This window comes from Geospiza fortis, unplaced genomic scaffold, assembly GCF_000277835.1.
Source record: "Geospiza fortis unplaced genomic scaffold, GeoFor_1.0 scaffold162, whole genome shotgun sequence".
NCBI lineage: Eukaryota > Metazoa > Chordata > Aves > Passeriformes > Thraupidae > Geospiza > Geospiza fortis.
Window position 1 is genome coordinate 6016245 of NW_005054316.1, and position 20513 is coordinate 6036757.

The window sequence follows — 20513 nt, forward strand, 5'->3', positions numbered from 1 at the left end:
TGGAGATAATCCTTTCCCGATTTGCCGTTTTACTGTTCCTTATGCCATTCCCTGCAAGATTAGTTGCCGCTTTTGCGTCCTGATTAACTGCTAATAGACTTTTTCTAGTCATTAAACACTCCTGCCTTCTGCGTTTAGTAGTAACCTCTGTCTTGCAGTCCAGTGCCATTGCAGTAAATCTAGTTATGTTGTTTCTTCACTGACAGCAAGAGCTTATTGAACTCCTGCCCTGTAGAATCATTCAGTACCTGTTACTGCTGTTTTTATGTGCTGAATAGATTTTTATGAGGGAAAGAATGAATGTTTATCAGGTTAATGCTGATTGCTTTATAAGAATAATCTGCAGCCTTTTGCCTTTAAAACCTCAGATTAATTCCAGCTCTAATATAAATGGAAGTTAAATTATAAGTCTTAAATTTAATTTAGTCATTAGGGCCTCTCGTAATCCAAGGGATGGCCTGCAGGCAGCTATAATGTGTATCCACAGTAGCTCTTAGTCCAAGAGGGTTTAGGCCTGGAAAGGGTCAGGTCTAAAATACCCTCCTGTTGAACCAGAAGATCTGTCCAATCCTGTGTTGAGTAAGAAAACCTGTGGACCAATTTGGTTAAAACAGCAGAATGAGTGCCCCAATTAAGTTTGCTGGTGTGATAACACGATTCTAATTGAGGCTTAAGTGTGTTTATTATAGAGGTTACAGGAGTGCATCAGTGTGGAGACTCTTGTACACAAAGGACTGTGTTAACACCTAGAAGTAACTTCCAATGCATCTTAAACAATGCTTTTTGTTTTTTTCCTTAGATCAACGTTCGAGTTGTTACTATGGATGCAGAGCTGGAGTTTGCCATCCAGCCAAACACTACAGGCAAACAGCTCTTTGACCAGGTCAGTGAAGGGTTCCTGTGGGCTCTTGTTGTTTAATTTTGGAGTATATTTTGGACTATAGTGTTTTCTTAAGACTGGATTCCAAACCTATCTTTCTTCTCTTCTACCTCCTAATCAAACGGCCCCAGTCTGAACTAAGATCTCTAAATTCCATCACAGTAAAAGAAAAAAGCAAAAACCCTTGCAGGTATGTTCTGTTCCAGTGAAACCTGTCTTCCTAGCATGTTGGATGATGAACTGTCACAAGGGATCTAAAATATTTAGACAGCATAGCTAGCATGTAAAAATGTACCTCTTGCTTTGAAATACTGCTTAGCTCTTACATAGTTCTTAACTTCTAAGGTTGAAATGTTGCTCTTGTGCATAAAACTGGAATCAAGTCTTCAGGTGGCTGATGAGGGTGTTGGCATGGCTGCATTCATTCAAATGCTGGGTTTGAGTTAGCACAGGTGTTTGAAAATCAGAAGAGTTTGTGATCTCTATGCAGCATTTACAGACAGCATGTCTCATAAGAAGCCCCTGTGCAGCAGGATGGAGCAGAGATTAGTGCAGCTTGCCTTCAGGGATTCCCAGGGAAGTGGAGAGCTTGAGTGGCCAAGACTGTCCTCCTGTACTGTTATTCTTCCTGTTACTGCTTTAACAATATTCAGGTCTATTTCAAGATGGACCTGCAAACATCAGATAAAGACAACTAAAACAAACTGTGTGCTATTTGTGAAACTTTGTTACTATTGACTTAAGTAGCTTGCTGTTATTAAGGTCAAGCAAGGCCTAGATTTTAGCAAAAAAAATTTACTTACTGCTCTGCAACTCAAAAAAAAAAAAAGAAAATAATTGCTTCTAGCCATTTCTGCTGTAGACCTGAAAAATAAGAATTGGTCTATGCAGACTTCAGTCACACATTTTAACGTGTTTACAATCTGTTATTTGTACTTCTTCCCTTGTACCCACTAACCTTGATAGCTAAGGATGGTTGTACTTGAGTAGCTCAAGTAGGCAGTATTGGCTAAATAATGTCCATTCCTTCAGGGTATTGTTGGTACAATTTTGTGTTTCAGTGAGTTAACTAGAACTTGCTAGGCCTTAGGACAATTGTGCATTGAGAAGTACCTAAAAAGAAAACCCAGAAAAAAAGCCCAAAAAAACAACCCAGAAATCAGTTAAAAAATAAATAAAATTCCAAACCCCCAACAAACTAACAGGAAAAAAGCTTTTAGTGAGTTCTTGAAAGAAATGAAAGAAGGAAATCAAATACTAATCACTGCAGAGCTTCACAGTACAAAACTGAGTAGTCCAGCTTGTGTTTAGCATTAAATCTAAATTTAATTCCTTTTGATTACTACTGATGTGGGATAAACATCAAGTATTCATTGAACACAGAGACCAAGGGTTCAATCCCCATATGGTTCATTCGTCTTAGAGTTGAGCTTGATGATCCCTGTTTGTCCTTTCCCTCAGAATATTCTATGATTCTGTTACTGGAAATTTGCTGAAATGCATTTGAAACCTGCATTTTTATGGAAACAGTAGCTGCTGCTTGATCTTCCAGAGGAGAGTCACCAAGTTGATTAGGGAGATGGATCACCTCTCCTATGAGGAAAGGCTGAGAATTGGGATTATTCAGCCTGGAGAAGAGAAGGCTTTGGGGTGGAAGTCTTTGGGGTGACCTAACTGCAGCCTTACAGTACCTGAAAGTACCTAAAAAAAGTTGGAGAGAGACTATTTACAAGGGCATGTAGTGTCAGGGCAGGGGGGAATGGATTCAAACTGAAAGAAGCATCTTTAGATTAGATATAAGGAAGAAGTTCTTTACTGTGATGGTGGTTAAGCACTGGAGCAGGTTGTCCAGAGAAGCTGTGGATGCCCTGACCCTGGAAGTGTTTAAGGCCTGCTTGGATGGAACTCTGAGCAATCTGATCTAGTGGAAGGTGTCCCTGTGCATGGCAGGGGGCTGGAGCTAGATGATCTTTAAGGTCCCTTCCAACCCAGGCCATTCTATGATTCTATGATTCCATTCATGCTGATCACCATGGCATCAGAGTAACTTCTTCCCCTGGCCCTTTCATGTTGATCCAAAACAGGGAAATTGGATTTTGTCTCCATCAGTATGAAAATCCAAATTACTGAAAGCCAGGTTTTTAAAAGCAATGCTTTAGATTAGACTGTAAGTATGTCCTTATGACAAGCATTCAACAAGTACTTCCCTCTTCCATATATATTAACTAATGCTTACCTCTGTTCAGAGTCAGGGTCATCTCTCTGGCAGAAGGGAAGCTACTTTCTCTGCTTTCAGCTGAGAAGTTCAAAATCCTGAGAACATGGAAAAGGCAGGATGTTTCAGATTCAAGATACTTCTATTTTAGCTTGCTGTCTATACTTAGGGATTTCTGAAGAATGCTTACTGCAGCACTTAGTGCACAGTTGGGATAGACCTACTCCTCATGGAGATTTGCTCCTTACATCCAGTGGCATGGGTTTAAAACCTGTGATTGGAAATTCTTATCTGTATTTCATACCTTGTTGGGGGATACTTCTGCATATCAAGGGAAGCCTGAGGTAGAATTGAGCAGCACAAAACCAGAAAAGGTGAAGACCATACATTCTCTTTTCAGTTCTGTTGAGCAAGCCTTTCACTAGGCCCTTATCTGGGGTGGAGTTTACACTCAGATAAAGCCTGTGGAGGCAACAGGTTTTCACAGGTATGGGGAGTGGCTCAACTGGAACTGCAGAACCGCTGTGGGGGTTTTGAAGAAGCAAGCTATTTTTAAAAACTACAAGGTGATTTCTTGGCCTGGTTGTCAGAAACCAGAGCTAGGCTTTGCTAGCATGTCTGTATCCTGCATGTAAGTTGTTCTATAGCTCCTTTTACAGAACAGGGAAAATAAGGAAACCTGTGAATATTAAGTTCCTCTCCACTCAAGCCAGTCCTGTGCAGAGTTCGTGCTGCAGTGAGGTCTGAGGCATCCCAAGAACCAACCCAGTGGGCTCTGCAGCTGGCTGGAGTATCTCCCAGGTGGTCATGTGCCCTCCTGACCAAGCATAAAAGAAATTCAAATGGAGGAGGGTGTAACTGGCATTTTCTGCGAGTGAATGCATAACTGCATGGAATGGAAAGACTCAAGATTTGCGGCTTCATGCATTTGAGGAAGCAGAGGAGGTGTCTCTCATCTTGTATATAATGCCTCATTGCTTATTTCTTCCTTGTTTTGCCATGGAGGAAGATTACAGAGCATTTCCCAGTACAGGCTAAAACCTTCTTTGTTCTTTGTATTGAAACTCAAACAGTCAAATTATGAAGTTTAACTTAATACTTTCTCATTCCTTACTTTCAGGTTTTGGGAAGAGTTTGAGGGGTCATCATTTCTGAAAGTTTTCTAACTCTATTTATAGGAAGTGTACTTTTTCTCTTGTAAGAGACATTCAGAGATAATGACCTGATAACTGCTTGATTTTTGTAACTTTTTATTTTAACAAAGTTGCAACATTCTTTTGTGCAACAGGAAGTACCACACTCAACATACCCCTGGTTTCCTGTTAGACTTCATAAAAATACATCCAGCTGTCAGAAAACTTGTCTCCCATGATGAAACAAGCCACTTTTAGGGAGGAGGGAAAAGGAATTTTAGTCAAGTAAAAGCTGAATTATTTACAGAGCCCAGCTCTTCTTTTAAAAGGATATGGGGGGGGTTGGGTTTTTTGTTTGTTTGGATTGGTGGGTTTTATTGTCTTTCTGATAAACTCTAGTTAGTCTTAGCTAACATGCCATTGTTTCTCTCCAGTCTGCTCTCCAGCCAGAGTGTCTCCAGCAATACCTTAAATGTGGAGGTGAAACAGATCCTTGGTTGAGGTCTTAGACTTGTTGAAGCACATGTAACTACACATTCCCAAATCTGTCACACTTCCCTAACTCACTCAGTGGTTATAAATTCTTCTTGCCTTCCACTCAGTTGAGCTCCCTGTAGTGATGCCTACATCACTTTTTGAGGGGCTACTCTGCAAATAACATAACAGAAGTGATCCAGCTATGTACATAGTAGATCTTTGCAGATTTTGGCTGTGTCTAGAGCACAGCTTTACAGGAAGATGAGCTGGCAGCCAAGAACTTGGCTATAAGAACAAGCTGTCAAGAGTAAGTGAAGGTCAGGGACCTGTTGGTTCTGTCCTCCACTGAGGAAATGTTACATGTCCAAACAGGACTGCTTTTCTAGTAAGTGCACCATCCAGTCAATGGCTGGTATTTCTGTGTCTTTCAGCTGGTCAGTATTTACAATATATGAAATGAAACTTGTCCTAATGTGGGGGCATCAACGGATTTTTGTCCTTCATAAACTCAGCCTTTTGGGGAATTAAAAAAAATAATAACCTTGACTGAGAATACTTGCATCTTATTTTAACTCTCAGAGCCTCACAGCAGGGGTATGAAGCACCTCTCTGTTGCTTCTTCTAGAAGGAATAGTCTCTGGTGACTGGCAGACAAGGTCACTTGAGCCATTAGTACTGTTTGTCTCACCTGCTTTCCCCAAGATCATCATCTTCTAGAAACTGGGTGGGACAAGTATCTTAGCCTATGCTGTCATCACCATCTACAATGGCAGCTGTATATCCTTGTCTGCAAGCTGAAATTAAGAGATGAGTGGGTTTAAGCTCTCACCTGCACCCATCACAGGTGATGTGGGACTCAAAAGGATACCTGGGCCTCAAGTGAAGGTTTTCCTGCAATAGCTTTTTCTTTTTTGCCTTTCTGTTGCAGGTGGTTAAAACCATAGGTTTGCGAGAAGTGTGGTACTTTGGTCTTCAGTACGTGGACAACAAAGGATTCCAAACTTGGCTGAAGCTTGATAAAAAGGTAACAGACTTTGGGCTAATTGCTGGCCAAAGGTTAAAGCTTGTGTGTTTCCTGATGTGTTATTGGCTGCAACTTCATACACCTTGTGCCTGCTGTTTTCATAAATGTTTCACAATTATGAAAATTGTGCCCTAATTTTCATAATTCCAGGATTGTTTTTAGAGATAACATTGTGATCTCCATGGGTGAGGTGTGACATGGTAGAAGCCCTTTCACTCTCTGAGTTGCAGGAAGCATTTGCCACGTGTGCAGCAGCACCTGGATACTGTACTTTGTTGGGAGAAAGCAATTGCACTTTCTGTGGCTGGAGGAGCACGTGGCTGACGATGGGCTTAGGCCCTGCCTGTGCAGGATCAGTTGTGTCCTAATTGGAGAAGAGGCACTTCCAAGCTGGGCAGCCAAGTGCTGATGCCTCTGATGTGCTCCTGGTTTTGTGTTCCCAGCTCTTATGAGGGCATGAACTGCTTTTCTTGGTGGGGCAGTCGCTGACACACCTGTTTAATGTCAGGGGGCTGTTCTCTGTCAAACACACAGTACTGGGTGGGTTTGCCATCTGATACAGCACAGTAAATCATTCTCCAGTGACCAATGTTTGCTGTACAAACAGGATTTAACTGGCTTAGTTGGAAAACATAATGCATCTCTCCCAAGTTCTCTCCTATCAGTAAGCAGCCAGAATTAAGGAATTCCACTAAAGGGTTGCCAGTCACTCACCTCTTATGGCAAATGCCCTGAATTCTTTTTTTTGTCTAAAAGCAATCTATTCTATTGTTTGCAAAAAACCACCTGCTCAGTTGTGGTTGTCACCTCTGTCCTCAGGTTTCTGCTCAAGAAATCAGAAAGGAGAATCCCCTCCAGTTCAGATTCCGTGCCAAGTTCTTCCCAGAGGATGTGTCCGAAGAGCTGATACAGGACATCACGCAGAAGCTGTTCTTCCTGCAGGTGAAGGAAGGGATCCTCAGTGATGAGATCTACTGTCCTCCTGAAACAGCAGTACTTCTTGGTTCCTATGCTGTGCAGGCCAAATTTGGAGATTACAACAAGGAGGTGCACAAGCCTGGATACCTCAATTCAGAGCGTCTGATCCCCCAAAGGTGAAGGAATTGGCTGATGCAGTCTCTTTTTTTTCTTAATGCAAAGACTTTCATTTAAAAGCATCTTTGGTTTTGTTTTTTTAAATTGAATTGCTTATAATTGTGGTTTTTTCCCCTTACTTTGAGTATATTTTTGCTTCTCCTAGGGTTGGTTAGAGAGTAAATGTAGTTTTATATTCAGCTTTTATTTCTTAAAAACACTGCTGCCATGCTGGTAAGTGTGGCAGTATGAATGTTTCCTCCTTAAGAAGAAAAGAGCAGCATTAAGTCAATAATATGTCATTCGTGAAGAAGGTTGGGTTGTGTGTCCTTAATCCTAATGTACAGTCCTAAAAAGCTTGTATGTGGAAAGCATGTCTTGTGGCTTCACAGTCCATCTCCACACTGAATCAGTGGATGTTATCAGACCAATGGCTTCTGTTTACCCTTCCTGATGACACTGCAGCAATGTCTGATTCCAGGGATTGCACCAACTTTTCCTTTGCTGTAATCCCCTGGTGTGTACAGTATGTGTGTGATTTGTTTGCGGAGTTTTGCTTATACCTCTCATGTGTCTGGTCAGTGACCAGAAAGGCTTTGCAGAGGGTTATTGCTTGTTCTGAAATGCTTTGCTTCACAGAGAACATCTTTGGGCTGAGTAGGGTTTTCCTTCTGGCTACAGTAAGGCTTCCACCAGGGTGAGAGTAAGACTATAGCAAAGATCACCATCAGTGGATATTGCAGAACCTCTAATCTTGCTGATACCTGTTTCCTTGTGTAGGGTGATGGACCAGCATAAACTCTCCAGAGAGCAGTGGGAAGAACGGATCCAGGTGTGGCACGCTGAGCACAGTGGCATGCTCAAGTGAGTGTTTTGTGTTGGTCCTTGGGCTGATCACCTTGCTGCTTGTTTGATTACCTTAAGTTTGCATTTCTACAACATGGTTTTGTTAGTCTGTGGTTTAGACTCTTGAGTTGCCTGTGTGAGTGATACACACTACTCCTAGTGTGTATTTTTTAGTCCAGTATTGGATCACGTGGTAAAGCACAGTAGTATATTTTGTGCTGGTGCTGAGAACAGTGTTGCTTCCTAAAGATCTTGGGCCTGTGCACATTGGATTAGTGACAGCTTTGAGTGGGGAAAAAGAGTAAAGGTGCTGTCAAACCTTACAGTCATTGAAGCATTTGCATTGACAGATGGGGAAAGCTCAGATCCTATACCTTTCCTACTCACTGTACCCTGAGACAAGGATGAGTGCTGAGAGAGGTGAATGTTGCTGATTTTCTGCCTGGAAGTACTAGGGATTGGTATATGGAAATATTCTCTGTGTGTGCTCGTAGATGTGATATCATAACTTCTAAAGTGAATCCTAAATGGTGAATGTTCAGTTTTAACTTCTATGTTTCTAGTGAGGTTTAGGAAATTTTATTTTTTTTTCTTCTGAGGTGTTTGTTTTTCTGAGATAGAGCTGATGTTGGTTTCTCATTTATCTGATTTTTTTCTTGTCTCAATCAGAGAGAGTGCCATGCTGGAATACCTGAAGATTGCCCAAGACCTGGAGATGTATGGAATCAACTACTTTGAAATCAAGAATAAGAAAGGAACTGATCTTTGGTTGGGAGTCGATGCCTTGGGCCTCAACATCTATGAAAAGGACGATAAGTAAGGCTTTTGGTTTTGCCTCTCGTCTTCCAAAGAGGGTTGGTATGGGACATTTCTCATGTACAGGAATGCTTATGTTCCAGTTTTGGATCAGTAGGTGAAGCTGGGAAATGGGCTTTCACATCCCCTGTGCTTTCATGTCTTTCCTGAGCTGCTAACACTACCTGCTGTGTAAAGAGAGATGTCAGCTGTACAATGCTATCTTCATTATCATGCACAGTGCTGGAGCTGTATCCTGAACTGAGGAGTTTACCAGGCTTTTCCTTGAGTCAGGTCACCAGGTTTGCCATCAGTGGCGACAACACGAGAACCTGGCTAGGCTAAGGTATCTGCAGACACCTAAGGAAACTCCTGTCCTGAAGTTAATGATGGATGTGTGTGCAGCTGCCCGGTTCTGAAAAAGGCAGATTATGGGGTGGACACAAAAGCAAAGCTGGGTGACACCCAGAACACAGGGAGAGGCTAACCTATGTAGTTACTGTGAACAAGGAATGAAATGAGAGCTTACTGAAGTACACACAGTTTTAATCAGCCCTTCTGGTAAAGGCAGAGCCATTATTAATTGGATAGTAGGTGGGAAATGATAGACTACATCTATAAATAAACATAATAAGAAGGTGAGAACAGCTGTGTCTAAGCCTGCTAGTCTCTTCTAATACTCTGCAACTGAAGGATTGAAGGGAATTAAAATAGATATTTTTTAGATGGAGCATTGCTGTCTAGACTGCTTTCTTTTCCTCTCCCCAATGTTTCAAATCTTTGTTTCATGTCACTAATCTGTAACAGACTATCATTGAAATACAGAATGGATTTTACCTGTTCTGCATCTTTGCCTCCAAAAAGGTTTGAATGCAACCCAAATATTAATTGGAACTCTCTGCATCTTCTGTTGATAAGGCAAAGAGAAAGGCAGTCTTTTCTGCAATGCTAATATGTGCTGTCACCCAGAAAACAAGGAGTGTCACTTGAAAGAGAAGTAGTTTCGCTCATGTAATACTTCAGTCCTGAATGACTGGTCTTGCTATGTAACCATGGTCACACAAACAGGTTTTTCAAGCTGCAGAAATCAGAGTGTAGCCATTGACTGTGAAGGCCTATCGAGAGCGTTTGCAAAACAAATACAGCGCTGGAATAAACTGCTTATTTCTGCTGTAACTCTTGCCACTATATAATTAAGTCTTTCCAACAGATGTGGGGACTAGAAAAATAATAATGTGTATGGCACCTCTGGTTTGTAGGTGTAAAGTTTGGGGACTGAGGGCAAAGATGAAGAAGCAGAGATTTCATTGTTGGAGTGTAACACGAGGAAAATGAGGCTGTAGTGTAGGGGTTGTGAGTCTCTAAACTGAGTGCATTTTAATATCCTGTTTCTGGATATATTCAAGCTTTTTTTTTTCCTGCATTAAAGGGAAGAATCTGCAGTAGAACTCACTAATGAGTGAATTATTTTAGTTGTCTGTCATTCTGTATTATCTAGGATTTAAGCACTTGTACTAATGTGATGGAGGCTGGAGTAATTAGTTAATCTTAGTCTAATCAAATAATTTTCTTTACAGTTCTTAATGTTACACACACACACTGTTGCATAATCTTGCAGTTGAGTTAGAGGTTAGGGAGTGGATAGTTCTGAAGAGGGTGAATTTTATTCTTGATGACTGAATTTAAATGAAGCAAGGGGTTTTTTGTGCTTGGACCCAGCAAAATCTTTTGATGTAATAGCTTTCCATCTCTTTGACAAAGAGGGAAATTCCTCCCAAAATTGCTCTTTTTTTCTTTAATCAATGTGCTCCATAGAATTCTTACAGAATTTGAGTGGTCCACTGTGATGATAAACATTTCTGTAAGTGCTAAACATTAAATACTTGTGTCTTCAAATAATTTGCAAGAATAATTGTGACAGAGACACATACATTGGAAAGGTTAGAGAAGAACAAGAAGATTGCTTGTTGTCATTATTTTTTATGTAAGACACAATTATTACAATATTAATCATTAACAGCTATCTCTAGAGAATATACCCTCCCTTGCTAAGAGAAGAATAAAAGAATAATAATGCGATATTAAATATAAAAATAAAATGTTTGGTTGTGCTAATTAAAGGACTTTATTATATCAAATGCACAAGTCCTTGCAATGTTAGAACTTGCTGCAGAGCTGATCAGGTGTGTGAAGGTGAGGTATTGGAATGGCTCAGAAACATTTGATCTCATGACAAACTGGATGCTTTTTATATGCAAGACTCTGGAGAAATTAAGGCAGAGGAAAATCTCAAGTGTTTAGTGAGTCATATAGAAAAAATTCAAACAAATCAACAGACCTGGACTCCTCAGCAGCAAGGAAGAGCTGGGAGTCCGAATCTTGCCCTTTGCTTTATAGGAGAGCTTTTCACTAGTGGCAGCCACGTGGCACAGCTCATTGCATGAGCAGTGAGTAAAGTTCTGCTTGGTGACTCATGGGATGGGCTCAAAGAGCAGCTTGTATGGAAGGAAAGAACAGGGCCTTTGTTACCAACCTTGCCTGTAATCTAGGGGAGGAGATTATCTGAAGGGGGGGTGTCAAGAGGATGGAGCCAGGCTCTTCTCAGTGCTGCTGAGCAATGGGGCAAGGAGCAGGCTCTGATGAACAGAAGTTCCACCTAAATGTGAGGAAGAACTTCTTTACTGTTCAGGTGACCATGCACTGGGACAGGTTGCCCAGAGAGGCTGTAGAGTCTCCCTGCCTGGAGGTATTCAGGATGCAATCCTGTGCCATGTGCTCTGGGATGACCCTGCTAGAGCAGGGAGGTTGGACCAGATGATCCACTGTGGTCCCTTCCAACATGCCCCATTCTGTTTAACAAAAGAAAATCTTCTCCTACCAGTGGTGCCTGTCCAGCACTTCAGAGAAGGCAGCATGGAGGTGACTGGGCTAGCTGTACCACAGCAGGGTAGGTTTGCCTGTGGGTGCTGTAAGGTGTGGGGAGCAGCTCAGTTACTTTGGCTCGTGCCTCCCATGATGTGTGAGAGTTCTGTGCAGGGAAGCACTGCACATAAAGTCTGCATGCTGTGGATTTTGGGACCAGAGTTAAAAGAAATAAGCTTAAAAGCAGCTGATCATGTAGCTTCAGTAGAGTCCATTCGTATTTACATAGCCAAAGGTCAGTAGGGTGATGAGAATGAGAAGAGACTCACTAAGAGAGGTTACTGGGCTTCTTTTCCTACTCCCTGTGGTATTCTGGTTCAATTACTGTCTTCTCTCTTTTGTGAAAGCTTTGTGAAGCATTGCATTCCACCAAGTCTGTGTGTTGGAAGCAATACAGGGGGGAAAAATGTTTATTGCATCATCCCTTAAAACAAGTTTTTCCTCTTTCCAGACTAACCCCGAAGATTGGGTTCCCCTGGAGCGAAATCAGAAACATCTCTTTCAATGACAAGAAATTTGTTATAAAGCCTATTGACAAGAAGGCCCCAGTAAGTATATCTAGCAGGGACTCCTGGATATGAACAACTGATACTGTTTCATCTCAAAATAAAGTAGTCTTGGGAGTGGAGAAAGCCACAGATATTCTAGATACAAAACAAGCATTTGTATTTAGAGTGTATTTAGAGCTGCTGTTTTTTCTGTGCAGCATAAACGAAGGGCTGATAGTGATAACTAATGTGGAAAAAGATAAGGATTTTACAACTGCAGAGTCCTTTTTTGTAGCAAATTGGGTAACTTCATGCTCAAATTTGAGATTCTTTGCTAGTTTGCTTGTTCTGTGAGTCCTCTCTGCATATCTTTCAGTGCATGCAAGCTGATAGGTAAATTTTATCTTTGTTTTTTTCACTTAAAAATACCAAAACATTAAAAAAATTACAGAAGTAGTTCAAATGCTACTGCAAAACCACAGGGATACAAATGGCTTCCCATCCATCACTGCCTACTTCCACACTTCTGATAGAGTAAAATGTGGTGTTCATTGACTTTCTTGAACACCAAGGTAAATTTCAGGGATATGACTTTGGTGGAGAGGTGAAATATAGCTACCTGTGAATGTTGCTTTTCAATACTTGAAAGTATGTTTTCAGAGTTATTTTAGTGAGGAATTAGAAACTTACTTTGACCTGTTGAGAGCATAAGGTGGAACAACTGGTATGGGTGGATGTCATTCGGTCAGTCTTGTGAAATTATTGGAGTAGTTGAGAAAGATCTCTGCTCTTCCCCCACCCCAGTACTTGGCCTTTGTGGATAAGTGCAGCCCAGAGAAATAATAAGCAGCCTGGCTTTGGCAAAGGATGATGGCTTAAAAATATCTCTAACAGCAAAAGATCCTCCCAGTAATTTAAAGGATACTAATGCACTGTGTGCTGCAGGGATTTCTTCCTTCCTCCAGATAAGAACCTGGGGGAGAGGAGCTTTTTTCTGTAATGCTGTTAGTGAAAACCACAGAACTCCCCAGAGACAGAAAGCTGGTCTGTCAGGCATGCTTTTCTCAATAGAAGAGCCTCTTGCATGTGTTGTACATAATTACAAAACACAGATCACAGCTTGCTACCCACTCCCCAAAGAGTAAATCTGAGTTTGAAATGGAAGGCTTGCAAAAGGCTGGTACAGAAAGGTGTTAGCATTGAAAACCTCAGTTATGTTTCCTTCTTCCCTGTCAGTTATTATTTTCCCTCTGGCTGATGGTATGTTTAAAGCTATGCCTAAAATAAGAATTTACCTGGGCACTAATTTTGAGTATTCAGGAAGTTGTCTGGGTCTTTTTGTGTGCTTGCGTCTCCTTTTAAAAAGGCAGGCATCATAACTACAGCAAAATACTCAGTCCACTCAAGTTGTAGGTTGGAAGATCTCTTTTAATTTGGAGGATTCCATATACCTGTGTTTAAATTTACAGTAATGTAAAGGGCAGAGTCCTGTGGCACCTTGCCCAGGATAAGCTTTTTAATTTTGAGCTTTGTTTGCCCATATAGTCCAAGATCTTCAGCACATTATCTTAAAAATATCAAGGTGCAATTCTCCCAGTTGTGTGAGATCTGGGGTAGGCTGGGGATGAGGAAAGAAAGGATTTTTTTTATATTTGTATTTGAATGTTGTGTCCCTTGATTATGGCCTCAAATGACAAATGCAAGCACCGTCTATACCCTCAGTATTTACTTCATGGAAGTGAGCCTTGCCTCAGCACAGGACCTGTTCATCACCCTGTGCACAAACTGTTTTTACAATTACTTGTCAGAACTAGGAGGGTGGATGAGCAGCTTACAGTCACAATTATCAGGATCAGACCTGTGAGCCTCGGAATGGCTCCAGCAGGATTTAGTGGGAGAGCAAAGCACAGTGCCCTGACTGCCTCTTCTGCAGCCAGGGTGCATTAGGGAAATGCATTGGAGAAAATCAGTCTTTGCCAGCATATTCATCTTAATGCCACTTAAGGAGCTTTTAATTGCTTAGTGTGACTTCTAGATTTCCCAGAGATAGCCATAGTTGTGCTTCTGATCTCAGGCAATTAAAAACATGGTCACTGCTTCCATTCCTGGTTCCATCTCTTACTAACAGTGAAGCAATCCACAGGAGAGTAATTCCAAGGAATGGGCACTGGTTTATGGTGGTAATGTGGCAGCTTGCCCACTATCCATGTAGTACACAGAAAAAGCACAAGGATGTTTATCCACTGTGTAAGTTTAGACAGTGTTGTAAATGTGTGTGGTTGTAGACTCAGAAAAATTCAGGGAGGTAGTGAACTTGGGCCCTCTGTATCCCTTTCTTAGCTGATTTTCTTCTAGAAGAGCTAGTCTAATTTATAGTTTCTGTAAAAGTCTGATTATAGGACAGGTAATAAGAAATTTGGGAGTGTCCTTTTTGCTGAACCAGAAATTTTAAAATATAGTTTGTTTTGTCACTGCCTGCAACCTGATATTCCAAATAACCCATGTGGTTGGTGGTTAAAAAATTAGTTTTCATTTGACACTCTTGTAACAGGCTAGGTCAGCTTAACTAGGAAATGCCATGGAATGGACAAGAATTATATTGTAAGGCATTTTTCTGTGAAAAAACATGTGGGGCCTTGAATGTTGATTCAGATAGATTGAGAAACTCTACAAATTTGTAGTTTGTGCTTTGTCTTTCAGTCACAAAACTGCAAACTGAAAAACTACTCAACACTAGAGGTCTGTGTGTTGCCCAGATATTTACCTGCCAACCCAGAACCTTCTGCAACATCTAACAATCTCCATTTTAATGAGACTTCATCTATCTGGGATTTTCTCTAAAAGATGTTTTATCTAGAAGAGTAACTTGCACATTCTATGTAGACTTTAAATGGAGATTATAAATCACAACAGTTTTGGCTTCAGATGATATTTGCAGCCCTTGCTGCTGTGTTTAAATGGTCTTGCATTTATGTCTGGATTAGAATTAAATTAATGACAAGATGTTCTGTCTGCAGTTAGCTGGGAGGAGAAAGATTGTTTGGAAAAAACTGACTGTGGTGTCTCTCTCCTAGGACTTTGTGTTTTATGCCCCTCGTCTGAGAATTAACAAGAGGATCCTGCAGCTCTGCATGGGCAACCATGAGCTGTACATGCGGCGCAGGAAGCCCGACACCATTGAGGTGCAGCAGATGAAGGCCCAGGCCCGGGAGGAGAAGCACCAGAAACAACTGGAAAGGTGGGCTTGGATGCAGGCAGCTGGCGTGGCAGAAATAAATGACACCCAGATGCCAGGGTTCAGCAAGCAGCTGGATCCCTGGGCAGGGGTCAGTAACGTGAGCGAGGCTCTGAACCATCCCAGGCTCAGGAGGAGCATGTGTGGCCCTGCAGCTCTGGAGTATGGGCAGGGACTTTTGGGTGTCCTGCAGTGGGACTGTTTTACCCTTCCTGCTTGGCCCTGTGCCCACACAGTCAGCAGCAGCCTCAGGAGCTGCAAGAAAATGTGCAAGTAAAGGCACAGCAGGCTCTGGTGTGGTGGTGTGCACCTAGAGAAGGGTTTTCCTGACTCTGGAATGTTGGCATCTGATTTACGTGCTGGGCCACGGGATGTTTGGAAGTAAGGAGAAGCCTTCACAGGGAGCACATATGTGTACATTGTAAAGACAGAAGGAACTGGGAGATCTCTTACAGGCAAGGAAAAAGGAATAGCAACTCTACCATTGGCTGCAGGTTGCTTATGATTCTAGAAATCATGCTGCTTTTCTCCTGAACTTGTGGATTGTTTGTCTCTGTTCTCTCAGTCCTGTTGTTTTCACACCTTCTTAGCTTTCCATATGGCAGAAGTAACAAAGTTACACCTCTTCTGCCTTGCAGTACAAGTCTTTTACTTCTCTGGGTCTAGAAGCTACTTGGTGTTCTAAATTTTTGTGGCAACCAACAAAAATACCCCATTTCATAAAAGCATTTGTATCTTAAACAGAGCAAAAATTCTAAAGAGATGAAGGAACAGCCTATTTCTGTCTTTCTGGCTCCTGTCTCGTGGCAGCCACTTTCCTATTGAGCTGCCTGGAGAGATTCCCAGCCAGTGTTCTTGTCTGGCAGTAGCTTGGGTCTGAAAGTGAGCTTCCAGCATGAAATGTGTTTCTAACAGGAAACAACTAGAAGATGAAAAGAAGAGGAGAGAGACAATTGAGAGGGAGAAAGAACAAATGCTGAGGGAGAAGGAGGAGCTGCTGGTGAGGCTACAAGAGTATGAAGTGAAGACTCAGAAAGCAGAGAAAGGTAAAGTATTTGTCCTGGCAGAGCAGACCACATATTGTGCTTCACAGAGGGGATGTATGGGTTGTTGCCCCTGCCTTTACTAAATCTGGTGACACTGGGATTGCTTGGCAAGACTTACTAATGTCTGTCTGCCAATACAGCTAAGTGTACAAATGTGCATCCAAAGGATGAAAGTAGCATAAAATCTGTAGATTTTATTTGGAAACTAAAGGGCAGGAACTCTGTTTTCCCCTGTTGCCAGGAGGATTTAAGTAGCACAGCTTCTTCCAGCAGTGAGCAAGAGTTCAGCCCTCAAGTACTTTTTACTAACTCCTAACACGAAAAGTACTTTGGGAACAAATCTTTCCAGTGAAATGGAAGTTTCTGTTTCAATGCACAGAAGAACACATTGGAGGCAACGACATCTGGTCCATGCAGCAACCTGTCAATTGACAGCAGCAGAGTCATGTCAGTGTTACAGACTTCAATGCAAACATCTCGCAGAAGATTTAATTACAATGTGCATCTGACTACTTCTGAATCCAGTTACTTGGTGTATTATGCAAACAATTACTTAGAGGAGCACAGTGAAGGGAGCGTTGCAAGCTGGAATAAAGTCCTGTCATGACTTCTGCATTTACCTGAGAGACTGAAGTTCCTTAGCTTGGAGCAGGCTTGTGGACTAACCACATTGATCTGTCTCTTTGCAGAGCTGTCAGATCAGATCCAAAGAGCCATTCAGCTGGAAGAGGAGAGGAAACGGGCCCAGGAGGAGGCAGAACGCCTGGAAGCTGAACGTTTGGCAGCTCTGCAGGCCAAGGAAGAGCTGGAGAGACAAACTATGGACCAGATAAAGAGCCAGGAACAGCTGGTAAGACTCAGTTATTTTGAGAACAGGATACGCAGGCATATTACCGTGCCTTTGAGTAAGGCAAAGCCATCATGTCCAGGGAAAAACAGTGCAGTGAGGTACTGGGCCATCTTGTGGCACTGGTTTCTATCATAAGCAATCTAATTTTTAGTTCTTCATTCTCCTATTCAGTCTCTATGAGAGTTAAGAGAATTTTTTATTGTGTTTGGTTTTTTGGTTGGGTTGGTGTTTTTTCCAAGAGTCCCTGTAATTCCAGTGTTATTATTCAACAGGCTACAGAGCTTGCAGAGTATACAGCCAAGATAGCACTTCTTGAAGAGGCAAGGAAGCGTAAAGAGAGTGAGGTTGAAGAGTGGCAAATCAGAGTGAGTATCTGCTTTACCAGTTGCTCTAAAATTCTGTGCTTAAGCAGAGCATACTGTGGTTCTTAGCCTGGTGTGACTTCTCAAACATGTGGAAGCAAACGTCTGTACAGCAGTGAAAAAGACCAAACTTGTCATGAATGTGCAATATGTCTGCAAAAACACCTTTCTTCCAACAACCCTTCAGTCAAAAGTCAGAATGAAAACCTGTATAAAACCTAAAAATGCGATAATTGTCCTGGAGCCTTGGAGAGAGAGGGGCACATGAATAAATGGTGCATGTAATCCATGATAAAATGTCTGAAAACATTACATCAAGAGAAGATGCTGCAAATGCAGCCACATTGCAGGTGTCTGTTTTGAGGGGCATGTGCTGTTGTTGGTGGCTTCCTGGTACTTGGATCAGGAGAGTTTAATAAACTGCTGCACTAAAACCACACAAGTCTCAGAGTGCTGGTGCTCCCAGCACACTGTAAGACACATGGGAGGGCAGAACCACTGCAGCAGCAGGGAAGATGACTGCCTGGTGTGTAATTGCGCTAAAAATGCCAAATTAGGTTTCCAGATTCTTGCTTTGTGGAACTGGTGTGTCTCCAGCCTACAGCTCTTCAAATGGAGAACAGAATGACGATAACTGTAGCTTTCCATAGAACTTTTTCCTGGGTTGTTTTATTGGAAGAACATTGTTTATTGTTTGTTCAGCCCCCCTGCACATTACACAGTGGCTGATGATGATAGCATCCCTAGCAAAAAAAAAAAAGGTCTCTAATAATGGAGTACCATCAGCTGCAGACATTTCATTCTCTCTTGCTTTTCACAGTAGATGGAAAAAACTAGGAAGATAAGCATTTAAATGTTCATTAAGCTGATTTAAAGCAAGAAATGTATTTAAAATATTTTCCACTCTTTTCCCAAAGGCCAGGGAAGCACAGGAGGATCTGGTAAAGACCAAGGAGGAGTTACACTTGGTAATGACTGCTCCACCTCCACCCCCACCCCCTGTGTACGAGCCAGTGAATTACCACGTCCATGACAACCTGCACGATGAGGGCTCCGAGTACTCTGCCTACAGCGCCGAGTTCTCCAGCGAGGGCATCAGGAACGACCGCAATGAGGAGAAGCGCATCACCGAGGCGGAGAAGAACGCGCGCGTGCAGAGCCAGCTGAGGGTAAGGCACTGCTCGGAGGAGGCAGAGGAATTGAAACAGTCCTGGACAACAGGTCATTTCACCACTTGGTTAAACACACAAAGCACGACAGTTTCTCTTTGTTTACAGTTCCTATAGGAAGTTTGAAATAAAGGCAAGGTATATAAAAATTACTCTCATTGCTCAAGCATTGAGATTGCTTAAATCATCCATAATGGTTTTGGAAAGGCCAGGTCGTATGCACGTCACTTCTCTGTCCAAGCATTAACAACTATCAGCTCTCCCCAGAGAAGAGGATTGACAGGAGCTGAGAGCTTCTCACAATAACCTGTATGTATTGTTCTGTGTACTGCAGGCACTGACAGATGAGCTGGCCCAGGCTCGGCACGAGGACAAGAGGACCCAAAACGACATCATCCACTCAGAGAACATGCGCCAGGGACGGGACAAGTACAAGACGCTGCGGCAGATCCGGCAGGGCAACACCAAGCAGAGAATCGATGAGTTTGAGGCAATGTAAAGATGCTCGTACAAAGAAGACAGGACTGTGGGAAAGGCAGATCTTTATGCTGTGTTCTTGTTTTGGGGTTTTTGTTGTATTGGTTTTTTGGTTTGTTTTTTTTTTTTTTCTCTGAGGAGGGGTCACTGTATGACACTTAACTAATGTTCTCTAAACCCAGAGGTGTTTGAATTTCCCTTTTATTCTGAACCTTCTGTGAAATTTGGTATAGTTTGAAATTTATTGTACCACAGATCCTGGTAACTTGCTCATGCCTTTACTTAGTGCCAAAAGGCCTTATGTCACATCTCTCTTTAAGCAAGACAAATTTTAACAGGCCATGCTTTTATTTAAAGATGTGTGTCCTGTGCAGGTGCTGGATTCAGCCTGGTCTAAAAGATAAGCATCTGTGGGTGAATTTTGTGCCATATGTCTTTGTATTATTAGCTACAGTGTAAAGTGTAACAGATGAGAAGACAGGCTGTGGAACTCAGGATTTTCAAGCACCTGGATGTGTGTTGTGCATCCACGCACAGGTGCTTGTAGATCCTGTTTTTTCCTTGGTCTTGGTAGAAATTAGGTATTTTCTAGTTGCTGTTCTCAACTGGAGAAATGGTGCAGTGATGGCTCAGAAGTGGCATAGGGACACTGATACCCTCTTCATGTAACAAGTAGCAAATACTCCTGGAATCTCCAACACCACTGTGTTTGCATTCCAGCTTCATTACTGATCAGTTGTAGTGTAGTATTTATAAATATATATATAAAACATGCAATATGTGAATTGCAGTACTAGCTAAAGGGAAATAGTTTTGCTCTGTATATTTTGTTACTTTTCAGATTTAATAAGACTTGCATCTGTAAAAATGCCTAAGCAAGACTGTAGTCTGATACAGTGCAGCTGATTATTTACTATAAAGCATTATTTGTAAAGATCATTTTTTTTACTTAATGAAAACTGTTATATGTACACATGATCCAATATATACAATTTTACTGCACCTATTTTTCTAACAAATTTTCTAATTTTTTTAAATGTTTGATTTAAAGTTTCAGACTCCAAAGATGAAGGGACTGCTTGTTTATATCACAGTTGTATTCTCTCTAGTAGAGAGCATTTCTGTGACCATCCTTTCCCCACTCTCCCCTTTTTTCCTTGAAAATCTGTTAGAAAGTGAGATACAGTATGTTGTCACCTCTTCATTTACAATATCTATGCTGCGTTATACTTGAGTTGAATCTTGTGTGGGGTTTTTTTATTTGCAGCAGCAACCATCTAAATAAAAGATCTGCAAAGTAACAAAGGTGATGGAGTGAAGTGTTTCTTGTGTGGCATGTATTTTGAATAAGTTGTGCTTCTGGTCTTTTAGTTCCTGAGCTTAGCTTATGAGTCCCTGTGGTTTTAAATCTCAAATCCTTAAAAGCCAAACTGACCAAGAAAGGAAGTGGGAGTACTTAAACAAAGGACTAAAAGTATAACACAGCAACACAAGTTACAGTTGTACACAAGTTCCTGCTG

General features: G+C 41.7%; 1 protein-coding gene across 2 annotated transcripts; it reads left to right on the forward strand.

The window, feature by feature from the left end:
* Nucleotides 1-799: 799 nt before the first annotated feature.
* EZR (ezrin) lies at nt 800-19563 on the forward strand. Of its 2 annotated transcripts, XM_005420104.3 has the most exons (12): nt 800-883; nt 5634-5729; nt 6549-6823; nt 7584-7667; nt 8319-8465; nt 11818-11914; nt 14929-15092; nt 16005-16135; nt 16825-16985; nt 17258-17350; nt 18265-18516; nt 18851-19069. In XM_005420104.3, exons 1-12 carry the CDS (start codon nt 821-823, stop codon nt 19013-19015), a joined length of 1728 nt encoding a protein of 575 aa, XP_005420161.1. In that variant the 5' UTR covers nt 800-820; the 3' UTR covers nt 19016-19069. The 2 variants fall into 2 exon arrangements, with proteins under 2 accessions (XP_005420161.1, XP_005420162.1); XM_005420105.2 differs by lacking the exons at nt 5634-5729; nt 6549-6823 and having other exon boundaries at nt 825-883; nt 18851-19563.
* Nucleotides 19564-20513: the final 950 nt, after the last annotated feature.

Excerpts from the sequence above, each read along its gene's own strand:
- EZR (XM_005420104.3), top strand. The coding sequence starts at position 821 with ATGGATGCAGAGCTGGAGTTTGCCATCCAGCCAAACACTACAGGCAAA. Across the intron at positions 11,915-14,928 it reads CTATTGACAAGAAGGCCCCA|GACTTTGTGTTTTATGCCCC; the intron begins GTAAGTATATCT and ends TCTCTCTCCTAG. Across the intron at positions 16,986-17,257 it reads TAAAGAGCCAGGAACAGCTG|GCTACAGAGCTTGCAGAGTA; the intron begins GTAAGACTCAGT and ends ATTATTCAACAG.